Here is a 15,759-nt window from a genome sequence, read left to right on the forward strand (position 1 = left end):
CTTCCAACACCTCCAGGGCACACTTGATTCTTATTTATGAGCACTGTCAAAACATATAAATAATGTAATAACATAGACTAAAGCCTTGGTCATGCATAGGTTTTATTAAATACAATATACAGTGTAAAACATTGCCAACAAAGGGGTATGGTCTTATTGTCCAGCTCTCCACTATTTCCCTCCTTCAATTTTTACTGTACACAGTGGGCATAGTGTAGCAGCAGAACTATCATCTTCTGTGAGCTGATAAAACCACGTAGGCCTGTGTGAATGTCTCTGTGTGAACGCAGTGACCTGCAGCTTACTGTGTCTATCTGTAAGGGCCCGGTCATCAGTGAGCAAAGGAGCCAGTGCGTGCAGAGATCGGGCAGAACACAGGTAACGCTTTTCAGCAACGTATGTAAACGTGTATGTTAATTATCCATCTCCAAGCAGTGCCTGAGGCCCACGCAAAGGCCGCGTTGCCACGGCAACGAGACGCACAGAGGGCGAAGGCCGGGCACCTCACCAGGGGCTGCGAAGACAGGAAAAGGGGCCGCGACAGCACAGCTCCGCTACAACACTTCGCTCGCGCGTTCGCTTTCGTGAAGTAATATTGCGGCTTACATAAGCGGCAAATTACAAAACATTTTCTCTCACCACAGAATCATCTGGATGAGCGTTACTTGGCTCATTTTACAAATGAGCCCCACCGCAGGAACGCAGCCCACCCCAGACCTACAACGCGCCCTCCCAACACCTCACTGGGCCCAAGAAACGCGCCGCCGGAAAGTCATGGAGGGGAGGGCGGGCTTTGGCAGAAACTAGCCAATCATCGGAATTCATTGATCAGACAAGCAGCGGCCGCAGCCAATGCTGCATGGGGCTGCGCCAGCGGTGTCCCCGCGGGGGAGTTACGGCGCTCAGAAGCTTATTTGGGGCATTCCGGCGCGTCTAGGAGGGCGGGACAGGAGAAAACAAGCGACGGGCCTCAGCAGCCAATAGGTGCGCGGAAAGGGCTGATGGGCACTCAGATCGCCCAATAGGAGGGTGTCGGTCGTTAAAGGGCCGGCGACCCGGTGGGGTGAGTTGGGCGTAGGTGAGTAACGTGCGGGGTTCCTGGGGCGGGCGCGGTTCGCGGTGGGACTGAGGTAGTCGCGTTCCCGGCGCCTTATGGTGGGCTGTCGGTCCGGTCCCCAGCCCTCGGCCCCTTTGTGGGCGCAGAGCGGTTGCGCTCTCAATCCCGGGGAGCGTTGAGGCGACAGCCCGCTGCCCTCCCGTGAGGGGTGTGGGGCTCTCGGTCTCCAAGGGTCTCCGTTGCCCGGAAGCCCGGCTTGGGAAGGGATGTCGGCGGGCTGTCCGCCGCCTTTGTTCCCTGTGAGGGCTCCCGGCGCCTCCTGGCGGGTCTGGGCCGCGCCTGACGGGAGGGCCGAGGCTGGGGGCTTTGCGGCCTCCTTACTTTTTTCTTTCTACGGTTCTGAACTAAGAGCGGTGGGGTTTAGGTTACACGTTAGGAAGAAGTTCTTCACTGAGAGGGCAGTGGGGCCCTAACACAGCTGGCCAGAGGGCTGTGGCGCCCCATCCCTTGAGGCGCTCAGTGCCGGGTTGGATGGGGCCCTGGGCAGCCTCAGCTGGTGGGGGGCAGCCGTGCCCATGGTGGGGGGGGGTTGGGTTTGGATGGACCTTGGGATCACTACCCACCTAAACCGTTCTGTGTGTGCAGTAGTACCAATTAAACTGATGTGGAACGTGTTTGTTTAGAATTGTTTCAGTACGGCATTTTGCTTAATTATGAACTAAGCAAGGGGGTGTAGAGTGAACAAAGGCAAAACAGATGCTACAAGGAGGGATGTCAAGGGCGGAGGGGGGGGGGGGGAGGTGTGAGCCGAGGAATGCAGCCTTCTCTCTCTCTCGCACCAGGCACTCATGCTCATGTATTGGTTCAGACTGTGACTTAGGAATTCCACTACAACCTGCAAGACATGATTACTCAGCAATTTGGGTGGAGAATATGATAATAACTTGTTAGAATAAATTGTAATATCCCCTCCTATTCTAATTGTAATATCAGAATAATCTACGCCTAGTTTCTTAGAATCAATTCTAATATCTCCTCCCATTCTTGCATATGTATAACTTGTCTCTGTAAATATCCTTAAACTGTCACTTTGTGGCATGCAAACTAGGAGGGGCTACCCCCTTTGCACCCAACATGTGCACAGTGCTGTAATAAAAATATATACCTGCTTTATAACAACTTTGTAGTTATAGAGTTTGATTTCCACAGGTCAATTTGGTGAGCCAGGCAGGAGAGTTCTTTGCTGTTCTGCAAGGCTGACCAGGATGGGGACCCTTTATGCATGCCCCAAGGATTCTCGGAGAGGCTTCCCCACCTGGACCTGCCACTGCAGAGCAAAGAAAGAACCCTGGATGCAGACAAGGTATATTATAAGTACAGGGGACCTGTAAGTCATAAGGAGATGTCCTACGCAGGGGTGAAGAAGCAAGGGTGCTCCTCCTGAAGGTGGATCTGCAGGCATAGGTTGGGTGATCACAATCAGGGTGGGAGTATACCCCTCCATCAGGAGGTGGGGACCCACTTATGGAGGTATCTCGAGAATTCTGAGAACCTCTCAGGTGAAAACTTGTGAGGCATCCTGAGAGCGACACTATAATGTGCTCGGGAATTTAAGCTTTGTCATACTTTGGAAAAATCATGACAACAAAAGATGTATTGGATCTGTAGTTTAAAGTGACTGATCAGTGGGGGGCATATGCAGTTAGCTACCAGGAAGAGGCCTGGTAGGATCTGTGTAACAAGTAAATGTTCGAACTGGTTTTGATAAGCAATGTGTTTGTCATTGTCATTATCTTTGTGATTGTTAAGTGTTTCTGTTATAAAGTTATTGTTTGCAGAATTCCATCTATGATACAAGGGCTCTCGTTGCGGGGGGATGTTGGTTATCGCTCTTGCTCAGGGAATTCGGTGTTCCTGTGCCCTGGGGAAGTAGGCAGACTCCTAGGCCAGATAATACCCAGCAATGGAGGCTTTATAAGCGGCTGCTACATAGTGTGAATGCTAAATATTGGATCCAAGGTGTGAGTGGTGTGAATGTGGGAATTGAGTATAATTGCATGTTTTTTTTTTACCCCAAAACGATTGCAATCCTGTATTTGTTATCAGAGGCCTGCCTTGTAATACTGTCCAGGAATTACAGTGGGATAGAGGAAACTGGCATTTTGGTTGTGATTGTGGACTGGGGTTTAAAGAGGAACATGTGTTTGTTCAAACTAATATACTAGCTATAAGGTGTGGACTTTGGGGAACAATAAAGAATCAATAAAGATTAGTTTGAGGGAGCATGGGGAAAGGAAGTTCCCAGGCGATATTGCTGGAGAGCCTGGGGGCCCCGTGAGTAAGAAAACTTTAATTAAATATAGTAATCAGTGGTGGTTGAAAGGTGGTGAAAAATGGCCTTTAATTGGTACTCTTTTGCAATTAATGTTGTTTTTGTGAAATGAGACAATGGAAGCGAGAATAGCCTTCATCTGCAGAGACCTAGGAAACTTGATATCCCAGTGTTGGCATGGAAAGCCTCCAGATGGGAGTCAAGAGCAGGGCTCTGGGACCCAGAGAACTCCTCAGGAAAGATCAAAGGGTTGTGGGGGGTGACTAGAAGGGACGAGGAGGGTTCCACCCTCACTGAACAGAAAAGCAGTTAGTGCAAAAAGCAGCACGGAATTTGGCAACAGATGCAGTAACGGTTAAGGGTGGAGAAAATTAAACTAGGGGAGGAATTGCAGCAAAGTGTGGAATTTTTGGTAGATGCTGGGGCAACTTATTTGGTGTTAAATACTTCTCTAACTCCAGTGAGTGATGAATTTGTAACCATAAGGGAAGCCACTGGCCAAAGTGAGAAGGCTTACATTCTTAAGCCTTTACAATTTAGTATAGGTAAACAGGTAGGGATACACAAATTTTTGTACATGCCAAATTCACCAAAGCCTTTACTAGGGCAAGATTTCCCAGAGCGACTGGAAGCTGAAATAAAGTTTAGGAAAGGAAAATTGGAATTTGAGGTAAAAGACAATCAGTTAATAGAGGTGCTTAGTTTAGCATTTGTCACTACCCCTGCTAGAACTGGGATCCCAGATGAAGTAAGTGATCAAGTTTATCCTGGGGTGTGGGTAGTAGAAAACCTCAGGAAGGGCTAAGAATGCAGCACCAATAGCATTCGGAATAAAGCAGGGAGATCAGTAGGTTCAAATTAAACAGTACTCCCTCAAACTCGAAGATAGGAAAGGAATCCAACCAATAATTGACCATTTTCAGAAATACAGTTTGTTAGTGGAGTGTGAGTCAAAATACAACACACCCATCCTCCCAATTAGAAAACCGTACAGGAACTACCAGATAGTACAAGATTTAAGGGCTATCAATAGAATAGTGGAGGATTTATACCCATTGGTAGCATACCCACATACACTGTTTACAAGATTATCAGGGGAATTGGCATGATTTACTGTTCTGGACCTAAAAGATGCCTTCTTTTGTCTACTGTTGAGTCTGGGAAATCAGATAATGTTTGCCTTTGAGTGGGAGAATCCTGATTGCGGAAGAAGAACACAACTTACATGGACAGTGCTTCTCCAGGGGTTCGCAATATGGATACGGCAATGCTGCACTTTCGCATTACGCCAGAAGGACAGAATGTAGTCCTCAGCGAATGTCTCGCTCTCCCTGACGAGGAAGGAGCCATCGGGGGTCCCATCTCAGTGCAGTACTCCATCAGCAGCCGCTCAGCGATGTGCCACCCACCGTACCCTGCTCCTAGCCTGCCATGGAAACATTCCTGCATGAAATGCAGCTCAACATTGGCGCTCCCCTCCTGTGCAGGTCATCTCCCCTGTCTGTTCCTGGCCGGGACAACATAGAGCGGGTCCCATGCATAATTGACGGGGTCTTCCTTCAGTTGGCAATCTGCCGTCGGCTCCTTTGTCACACATGGACCCATGGTTCTTTGCCACTCACCTCCATCAGCCACCTCAGGTTCCACTGGTCAGCTTGACCTTTATAGCATCTGCCCATGCCAGGTGTACAAGCTAGACATCTCATGATTATGTCGAGAGGTTCTGTCTGGCACGAAGTTAACAATCTTTGGTTTTCTCTCTCCATGTCTGCTGAACTTGTTTACATCTCCCAAGGTCTTTTGCTAATCAGAGTGAGAATGTCTTTATATACTGATTAAAGGAAGTGAAATACAGGACCTGGATAAACTAATTGGAGAGTATACAGAAACAAGCATTGTAATGAAAGAAAGAAACTGGGAAGAGCAATAGCAGTAGCAGTTGCACTAGAAGCAGTACAACTACCTGAGAAGGTGGCTATCATGTATTGTAAAGCCCACCAGAAGGGAGAAACAACTGAAGAAGTGGGCAATGCATTAGCTGACCAAGAAGCAAAAAGAGTGGCAGAAACGGAGGACGTAGAAGTGCAGGCCTTGGTTCCAGATGGTTCAATTTTCAAAATTCAAATTGAAGGTAAACCAAGATAACCAAGATATTCAAGGGAGAACCAAAAATTGATAGAGGACTTAGGAGGGCAGGTGGGAAAAGGAGGGTGGTTCAGAACAAAATAATAGTTCCCATCTCCCTATTATGGGCCATAGTCATGGCTAAGCACAGGAAAACTCACTGGGGAGCTGAGGCCTTGTATGAATACCTGAGCCAAGGGATCGTGGCTTGGAATTTATACACCACCACTGAACAGGTAACGCAGCAATGTGAGATTTGTTTCCAGAATAATCCTAGAACAGGCCCCAGGGTCCCGTTGGACAAATAGGGAAGGCAAATTATCCTGGGCAACAATGGCAAATTGATTTCTCTGAACTCCCAAGAAAAGAGGAGTATAGGTATATGTTGATATTAACAGACACCTTTACAGGTTGGCCAGAGGCTTTTCCCTTTCAGAACCAACAAAGTGCAGGAAGTAACTAAAGTGTTGTTACAAGAGATAATTCCAAGATTTGGGGTTCCAGAACATCATATATATATATGATATATATGTTTCTTCTGAAGGTCTAAACAACCAGGTGGAAGTTATGAGACGAGGAAACAGTGTAAGATATACCGAAAGATGGAAAGTGGGGGGCATATTTTCATAAATCCTTAGGAGAGAATGGTATTGCTAGATTATAGAAAAGGGGGGAATTGATGTGGAACATACTTGTTTAGAATTGTTTTAGAATGGCATTTCACTTAATTTTGAACTAGGCAAGGGAGTGTAGAGCGAACAAAGGCAAAACAAATGCTACAGGGAGGGATGTTGACAGGGGGTGAGCGAGGAATGCAGCCTTATCTCTCTTATGTACCTCTCTTATACCTGCTTTATAACTACTTTGTAGTTATACAGTTTGATTTCCATAAGTCAGAACCATCTCTCAATACTAAAATTTGTCCCAAGCCAACGCAGCCATCTGTTTGGAACTACACCTTAAGTTTCCTGGAAAGCCCTGGGTTTAGTATTATGTGAAGACTGTCCACTTCTCAAATTTGGTTTTAGAAGAAGAGGTTACAGGGCCTCCTGATCTAATGCTTATTTTTTTCAGTCATAACTTCTGGAAATTTTAAACATGAAGACAACCATGAAGGTGTAAATAACAAAAACAAACAAACAAAAAACAACTGGATATATACATATATATGTATATACTTAGAGGACTCTGTGGGCTATTTTGGTGCTGGTTGATTATGATTTTTTGTGTTGTTTGTTCGTTGTCTTTTGTTTTGTTTTTTTTTGAAACACTCCATTGTAGCATGGGCTCACACAGTAAGATGCGAGGAAAGGAAAAATAAAGACATAGCAGTAGACTGTAGACACCTCTGCTGTATTTTGAGATTATGAATTTTCTGTATATTTATGGATTGTTCAGGTTAGTTTCACAATACTGTTTCATTTCAGCAACGACATATAGTTCCAGTTTCTTTAGACCAGAGGTGAGGGCCTTCTTAACCTTCAGTTGATTCTGGCCTGACAGGACTGTATCAAACTCAGTGTCACATTACAGGCTCTCCTGGGCGCACCTCGAAAGCTTTCTGTTATCTCATGATGAAAAACCCTTCTCCTTCTCTGGACAGCACTTTGCATTTGTGCCCAATTGGTGCACATTTTGCATTTGTGTTCCCAGTAATGTGTGCACAGCTGCTAGTCACGTCAGAGGCTGTTTGCATCATTTGTCACTTCTCTGGGATTTCTCTGTCACATAACCAGGCTTTTGTCATCTCTCCTCTAATCTGCTCATCCCTTTTCTGAGTGAACCACTTTTATTCCCAACTGATGCACTCAGCAGACTTTATCTGCCGTGGAATCTTCTGCTAAAGACACACAAACGTTGAAGTTTTATGGTTCTGATTTTGGTAAAAGCTGAAATGTTTGTCTGGAATTATTTCTGAATGTGTGTTTTGTCGTTTTAGACCTCAAACCAGAAATCAAACATGCTTTATGTTTTGTTGTTGTAAATTAATATTTTCCAACTGCTGATACGTTGTTTTTTTTCTTTCTTTGTAGCGATCCACAGTGTATACAAATCCTTGCCTGTTATCATTCCTGTCCCTTAAATAGTTTTAAGCATGGAGCAGTTCGTTTTTTTTTCTGAATTAAAAGTAATATCCTGGACACCATCTAGAAATATCTGAGTATTAGAACCAGAATTTTACCAACCTCAGTTTTATTTAGATAATAGTGCTTTTTATTTAGTATATCAAAAAGGTAAATGATCCCAGTGTGGAGTAGGACCAAATCTGCTCATCTATATACTGCTAAGAGAATTCATTAGCACCATTTGCGTCAATGAGAAGAGAAACATCTTCAGTGAGGCAGTGTGCTTTCAGAAGGCAAAGAGTTAGAAAAAATGAGGTGTGCTTAACAATTAGAGAGTTATAGCCAAGTGTTTTAAAAAAAGGTAGGTTTCAGAGTTGCTTTCAGGGGCTTATGTCATATATGCTATAGGAAAAAAAAGGTTTAAAAGAAAGCTATGCAAAGTGGCATTTCATGCCATGGTTTCCCAACGTAGTAGTGCAGTGCTTGACCTGTAACTTAAAATCCAAACCCAAGACTTGGCACTTGTGGAAGAGCAGATGGGCGATCAGGGCAGTGATGCAGAGCACCTGGGTGAGCAGCAGTGGGACTGACCTGCAGGGTGACCTGGCAGCTGTGTATTTTAACTTGTGAACTGGTCTACAGCTAAGAGGAAAGCTCAGCTGCCTATCTTCCACATTCATGTAGAATTGTATTTAAAAAATAGCATGGATGAAAAATTGATTTAAAAATCTGAATCTGATACTTAGGTAACGCGAAAGACAGTTAATTATCTATTAATACATCCAAGAGTTTGATATATCCTGTTTGCAAGTACTTGGGGAAATCTGACCCGTTGTCCAATAGCTAGCCAAGTACTTGGATTAAATTCAAGAAGTTCTACCAATTTCAGTAAAAATAAGTGACTTTTGACTTCAAACAAAGGTTTAGTGCCTTGGTAGTGATAAGTCGGAAAAACTGTCTATGCTTTGTGTTAGAACTCTGCATAACTCAGGATCAGGCCTTGGGCAACCTGTGGGTGTCCCTGTTCAATGCTGAGGGGTTGGACTAGATGACCTTCAAAGGTCCCTTCCAACTCTAAGGATTCTGTGATTCTATAACTCTTTGTACCTACACACGTGTGCATGCAGTTTCTGAAGCCAGTGTGAAGTACCAGGCACCAGAATTCAGCTTAATCTTTTTATTTATCAATTCAGAATAAACTGTCTCATTAACAGTAAAACTTCTAAAAACAGTCTTAGTTCTTTCTGTGTATTGGTAGCTCTTCTGGAGCTCTTCTGCTCAATGACTTTTAGAAAGTTTTTTAATATAAACACTGAAGATGAATTTGAGTTTAATAGATAGGTCAAGAAATTCAATTACTATAAAGACAGAAAAGAACTAACACTGTAATTAGGATCTGAAAAGCAGAGTAAGTACCAAATAAATTGATTTACTGCCAGAGAGAAGTAAGTATGATGCTGCTTCCTTGAAAGCCCAAATATCTTTTCATGGCAAACTTGTAATAATGAAGGTTAAAGGAGAAGTTTAAAGGTCAGGTAAAATGTCTCTGAAAAAAACACCAGTGTAATTCTTGCAGGTACGGAGATACAGTGTTGTGTTGTGGTATAAATCTGACTTTTTAAATAGCAGAAAGTTGGGAGCGGGTTGTTTTTTCTGTGTTGTTGTTTGGTTGTTTTTTTTAAATATTGGTCATGGCAAGAAGTGCATCTGTGTTACAACTGTAAGTTATAGAATGTATTTCAATCATTCTCTTTTCTCAAGATGAATTATTTTCTTCTTCTTTTATTTTCAGAAGGGCAGAAAGCTTCATACATCTTAAATAGAAACATGCAGCTTGCAAAGCTTGGAAAACTTTGTAAGCTGGTTACATACAGTCAACAGTGCACAGGGGATGCAGACTATAAACTGTTATGTGCTTTGTCCCCCAAATGGAGAGTTTTTGTTAATGAGTTGATGTATATGTTCTATGTAGAGTTGTGCACTGTGTCCAAGTATGGCTTCCTCTAGCATCAGGCACAGGATCAGCCATAGCTGGAGTGCAGGACTGGATGAGCTTTGAATCTGACATGAATTGAAGCATTTTACGGTGTGAGGGCTGTGGAGCAGGGCTTTAATGTGCACAAGTAATGACTTATTTCTAGACCTGTTTCTTATAGTAGCATCTCTAATGCATGACCTTTGTTTGAATGCTTAGTTCAAACAGATATTTTCTATCATACAGCAAGATTGCTCCAGTACTTTTTTGTGATTATGATAAGTCAGAAGAGGCTCTAAGATGTCAGCTTTTAATATGTACCTACTTATATCTACTTTCTTTTTTTTTTTGCATAGAAGTAATTTAAAAATGTTTCAGAAATTTTATTTGCCTAAACGTGTTATTTTTGAAGTAACTGTAAAAAATCTTAGCTTCTTTTTGAAATAACTTAGTATTCAGACTAAGATGCATATGTTGAATTTCAGCCCTAAGTGTATCCCAACAGGCAAAACCATAAGAGCTACAGGAAAATAGCTGTGTTTTTGTAATGGAAATATCAGCTCAACCTGAACAGTTTATGACATAGATATATTAATAGATTTATAATTCATATGAGTTTATGAGAGCTCATCAATAGAGCTCATCTACTTTATATTCAGAGTACAACAAAATTGTTTTCTTCTAACAGATAAGCTGTATGTTCAGAATGTGCGCTTCCTTAACTGGTGATTTTGGAGCCAAGCTCATTAAATGAAAATGTGCAGTGTATATCTTTGAGATTTATTTTGTTTGTTCTTTTTCTCATAGGAACACTGAGAAGTAGGAAAATACTACAAAGTGAAGACAAAACACGTCTGACGAGAGCTGATCTCTGCTTTCATTGTTTTTTAAACTTTGTGTTAATAACTGCTTAGTGTCACATAGCCTCTGTAATCTGCTGTGCTAAAATTATTAGTTTAAAGCTGGAAAAAATGAAACAATTGAAAAGAAAAAGAAAAAGTAATTTTAGTGTTCAGGAAACTCAAACTCTCCTTAAGGAAATCAGAAAAAGGAGAGAAGTGCTCTTTTCGAAGCAACTTAATACAACAATTAATGAGATGAAACGGAAAGCGTGGGAGGAAATAGCAGAGTGTGTGAATGCTGTGGGTGAAGGTGAGCAGAGAACTGGGACAGAAGTGAAAAGGCGATACCTCGACTGGAGAGCGCTCATGAAGAGAAAACGTCTGAATGCAAACATCAAGGCAGTAGGTGCAGGGTTTCACCTTCCTTCATCCGACTTAGATGACTCTCTCAATGAAGATATGGATGACAAAATGGGGTTTGCAAATGAATCTAGTTTTGAATGGCAGAACATCACTGACTTCAGAGAAGCAGGTGGGTCTTTAACAGAAATTAAAGTAGAAGAAGAAGAGGAGGATCCACAAAATTTTGAAGTAAGTGACTGGCATACATTAGCTATATGTAATATGGCTGTTTTGCCATCTCAGCAAGGGCTTCATTAATGTGCTTCATTAGCATCAGTTTCTGCTTTGTCTGAATGTGTGAATTAAGTAGTAGAAACAATTGTGCTTCAGAGAGAAGGTTTTCAAATCTAGCAGCTTGCAGTGGTGTGTAGGATTGGCAACCCTCAATACAAGTATGTATTTGAATGTGTTTTCCATTTCTATATGTCATAGATAGGAATTATTTCAATCAGTAGAATGAAAATACATTACTGAAGGGTATTGGCTGTTTTAATACTTAGGGTATCAGAATGGATGAACGGAGAAGGGAAATGTACTTCTTTAACAAATGAAAGTGTGTGTTACATGGAGTTACAGAAAGAAAGAAAGAAATGGAATACTCTTTGCATTTCTTAAAATGAGACCACAGGAGATAAAAATATTACCTGAATAAATCAGTCAGCCATTCCTCTGTCAGATTTGTAACTGTGAATCCTGCGGCCGGGTTGCTTAGTAGCATCGTAGCTGTTCTGAGATAGGCAGCCAGTGAGTCTGAAATCACGTTTGGATAAGTTTTTTGTTTTGTTTTGTTTTTTTAATATGGGTTCAAATTGTGTCTTAGTTTAGTTGGAATGTATGCTGGGAAAAAATACCAGCATAAGCTCTTAAAAATGGTAGTGGGACTGCTGCCCGACAGCTGCTGAAGAAAGGTGTCAGTCTTCTCTAAAACTGAAATACTGGTAGTTGCTCTCATTGCTGTACATTGTTTTCTGAACCCATGTCTTCCTCCGTTTGCCTTTCATTTGCAGTATTCTTAATGGGAAACAATAGTCCGTTCTGTATTACGGTGTATAACACATAGCTCTTGCAGGATTACAGCCTTCAAGGTTCACCAAGAACGGTGGTACTCACCCTCTAATGATCTGTCGTGAGTGGTTTTCTAGCAAAAATGACAGTATAAAATTGGTTAAACAAGTCCTGTTTGTTGACCCACTTACGCAGATTGAAGGGTTAGGACCATGTGAAAAATGCCAGATGGTTTTAAATACTGCAGTGTTAAATGTTTTTAGAAATTGAATCCTCGTGTTAATGAAGACTGGGTTAGCTTTAATACCACATAGCCTATGGATCCAGCTGCTCTGATAGATAATTAGTCACAACAAATTGGTAGTGGCTTACATAAATGTCATTGAGCTTTGTGAAAAGTAAGGCCGGCACATGCTTTTTAGGTCTAGTTTTCTGTCAGTGGTTCTGAATGCTCTGTAATATCTATCATGCAGTGTTTTTTATGCTACTCTTTCATATCTATAGACAAACAGATTTTTCATTGCAAATATTAACGTACAGATCAAGTGTCTCTCAAGCTATGTAATGACAAAGTTTTTTGAGCTAGCGTGATTATTTTGTGGAATGTAAGTTCTGGAGTACTTTTTAAGATGCAGAAAAAAAAGCAATCGTCTGTTATTTTCAGTGGAGTTGTGTATAACGCTATTCTAGCGGAGAGACTGGGATGTAATTCTTGTGTGTTGCATTCCTCTCTGCAGTTTCCTATTGAGGAAGAAGAAATTTTTTCATCGGTTTTGCCGGATTCAAAAAAAGAAAATGACCTACCAGATTTCACCCACATTGAGGAGTTTGGAAATCTAAGTTCTGCTCAAGCTAGATTAGCCTATGAAGATTCACACTTGCTTATAAATCTAGAGAAGCAGAAGGTGGAGCTGGAGAAGCAGCGATTAGATATTGAAGCTGAACGGTTGCAAGTGGAGAAGGAACGCCTGCAAATTGAAAAAGAACGGCTGCGGCACATTGACCTGGAGCATGAGAGACTTCAGCTGGAGAAGGAGCGACTTCAAATCGAGCGGGAGAAACTGAGGCTAGAGACTCTGCGTGCTGAGAAACCTGCCCTGGAAAATGACCTCACCCAATCGGAAAAACCCATCATACAGCCCTTGGATCTAGAAACTGAAAAGCTGAAACTTGAAAAGGAACGCTTGCAGTTAGAGAAAGAAAGGTTGCAGTTCTTAAAGTTTGAGTCAGAGAAGCTGCAGATTGAGAAGGAGCGCTTGCAAGTGGAGAAAGAGCGCCTCCGAATTCAGAGAGAGGGTCTCTTGCAGTGAGCTTCTCAACTGGAGTGTTAATACTAGTGTTCTGTTGTTGTGTAAGATATAGGCAGTTCTTTTCCTGATGCTGAAACTGTTGTAAAGGTCTAACGTTCTGTTCAGAGTTGAATGTTGATGTTGAACTTTAATAAAGGAGAAAAAAATAATGGTGCTCAGTAAGTCAGTGTGCCTGTGTAAATACGCTTATATATTAAATTGCTTTTCACTGTATCAGAACTAAGTGTTGTTATGTTCTCTTGTCTTCGGTGTTGTGTTGTATTAGTTTGGTGTCCTTGTCTCAAAGACACGTTAAGAAGAATCAAGACCAAATGCTGTGCTTTTTTTTCTCTCTCTCTCTCTTTTTTTTTTAATACTGCACTAACAGTTAGGGAGTGTATTAGAATAAGGCAGTATGTGTTGTGAGGGCCTCACGCTGAGGGTAGTCCATGCAGTAAATAAGTATAATTAGGCAGAACATAGTAACATACAGTCATGTTGTGTTTCATTAAACTTTATTTCCCCTTTTTGTTTCATTTTTTTTTTCCACTTCCACAGCTGAAAGGAGTTCACTAAAAGTTCAAGAAGTGAACACAGCGGTGTTTTCTGTTGGAAGTGCAGAAGGTTGTGTTCTGCCTTTTTGAAGTATTCATACCAGATAAAGTTGCACATCAACCTACCTACCATAAGTGAGACTTTTGGATGCATCAGGTCATTAATTATGTTATGTGAAGTATTTTATGTCTTGATTACCTGTCAGTATAGCATGGGGGCTTAGTAGCAGGAAGTGACAGCTGCCTGATCAATCTGTGATCATCCCCTAAAGGAAACTGCTAGACCTGGTTTATTTCTCGAAAGAGTTCAGCTGCTGATAGGAGTCTTGGGAGTGGAGACACAGGCTGAGCACAGGCTAACGAGAGAACTGAGCTTGAACACTAATGCTCTTGATATTAATTCTTCCTGGCCAGCACTGAGGTTCACAGAATCACAGAATGCCTTGTGTTGGAAGGGACCCCAAGGATCATCAAGTTCCAACCCCCTGCCACAGACAGGGCTACAGACCTCTGGGTTATTTCCATGAGACAACCTGCGGAGGTTTTTATGACTGATGCCATACAGCATGTTTTAGTTAGGTAAACAGCAGTGGTTAGTGCTGAAGGCCATCATTTCATAGGTAATGCATTTGTTTCAGTAAAAGCCTTTTTGTGATTTCATATATGTATGTGTAAATCCCAACCGAGCCACATTTTAGAATTCTCATTTTTTTTCTGTGAGCAACTACCTTTTTTCATTCTGTTTGAAACTATGAGAATACTAAATCTGAATATATGTTGAGTGACTTAACCTGGATTCTTGTGCAAGTAAATATATTTATACCACTATAGGATTACTTTTATTCTGCAAAGAAAGCGTTATTTTTTTATTATGGAGACAAGTGTGCTTCTACAGTGGAAATAAATTTGACTACTGCAACCCCAAATTGCTCGAGACTATGTTTATTCAGAGCAGTATATAAAAAGAAACCTGCATTCTTAACATTGCGACACCCTAAAGATGCTGGTGTCTGCATTCCTTGTGTTGTAAGTGGGAGAAACAAAGCATTTTGGAGTGGGACTCAAATCAAGCATCGCTCAATTGAAAAAGGAAAAGGCAAAGACCAGCTGGATAGAAATGCCCCAGGGATAAATGTACCTGAAATTCTTTCTTCTTCCTGAAATAAAATAGTGACTTTTCAGGGCCCTGAGATGTAAAAAAAAAAAAAAAAAAAAAAAAGAAAAGTTATGCTAAGAATTGCTTTATGTGCTCATCTGTCAAACTTTTTTGAAGGATCTTCCCTTTATTTTCCCCCTTCAAAACATGGAAGAGGCAGAATTCAGAAAATTTGTCAGGATTGCCTTGTGTAGAACATTTGCCCTGTAACAAATAACTTGGGTTTCACAATGGTTGTGTCCTGAGGTACCTGACTTTCTAGATGGCTACTTGGCCAAACCGAGGAATGAAGAGCAACGTCACCACTAGTGCAGGAGGTTGTGACCAGATGGACCAAGCCAGGACAGGTGATGCTGTTGTGGTCTTGTCTGTTAGAAGTACTCATCCAGGAAAGAGCAGATGTGGAGTCTGGCTCCTGTTTTGAAAGGGAATTAACGCTGCTGCTCAACACTGGCACCTGTCTTTGTATTTTACTCTAGCTGAATGACTTAGCCATTAGAAAAATGGTTTGCATTTTATGTTGGACGTCTCTTGGGGAATGATTTCCAAGCATTTTCCCAAGTTAGGGGGCTAAAAAAAGTTGATATATCTGAATAATTCATTTTTCATTTCATAAATTTGAACACTCCTCCAAATGTGAATAGAGCAGCCTGCGAGCAGTTATTTCCTCCAACAACTGTCTGTTCAGCCTCCTAAGGGAAATGATGGACCCCTTGGTTATACAGAACCTTTTGGAAAATAATGAATGGTGAAATTAAGTATCGTCGTAAATCACTGAAAATACAGTTTCAACATTAAAAGTAGAACAAATTACAGAGTTTAATACAATAATTTCCTAGCCTGCTTTTTTTCCATACTAAAATTGCAGTAATTTTGTAATTTAAATTTAAATGTCATATTTTTAAATACTAATCTTCAAACTCTTAAAACTTAATTGCTTCATTTACCAATCTGGGT

At 41.7% G+C, this 15,759-nt stretch overlaps 1 protein-coding gene across 5 annotated transcripts; it reads left to right on the forward strand.

Annotated features, from left to right (window-relative positions):
* The first annotated feature begins 1,049 nt into the window (after positions 1 to 1,049).
* MSANTD4 (Myb/SANT DNA binding domain containing 4 with coiled-coils) lies at positions 1,050 to 13,332 on the forward strand. 5 transcript variants are annotated; one of them, XM_040707044.2, is made up of 4 exons: positions 1,050 to 1,130; positions 2,267 to 2,420; positions 10,362 to 10,987; positions 12,541 to 13,332. In XM_040707044.2, the coding sequence occupies exons 3-4, from the start codon at positions 10,526 to 10,528 to the stop codon at positions 13,111 to 13,113; spliced, it is 1,035 nt and encodes a 344-aa protein (XP_040562978.1). In that variant the 5' UTR covers positions 1,050 to 1,130; positions 2,267 to 2,420; positions 10,362 to 10,525; the 3' UTR covers positions 13,114 to 13,332. The 5 variants fall into 5 exon arrangements, with proteins under 5 accessions (XP_040562978.1, XP_040562976.1, XP_015135154.1 ...); XM_040707042.2 differs by having other exon boundaries at positions 1,050 to 1,078; XM_015279668.4 differs by lacking the exon at positions 2,267 to 2,420.
* Positions 13,333 to 15,759: the final 2,427 nt, after the last annotated feature.

This window comes from Gallus gallus, chromosome 1 (genome assembly GCF_016699485.2).
Source record: "Gallus gallus isolate bGalGal1 chromosome 1, bGalGal1.mat.broiler.GRCg7b, whole genome shotgun sequence".
In the NCBI taxonomy this organism is placed as follows: domain Eukaryota; kingdom Metazoa; phylum Chordata; class Aves; order Galliformes; family Phasianidae; genus Gallus; species Gallus gallus.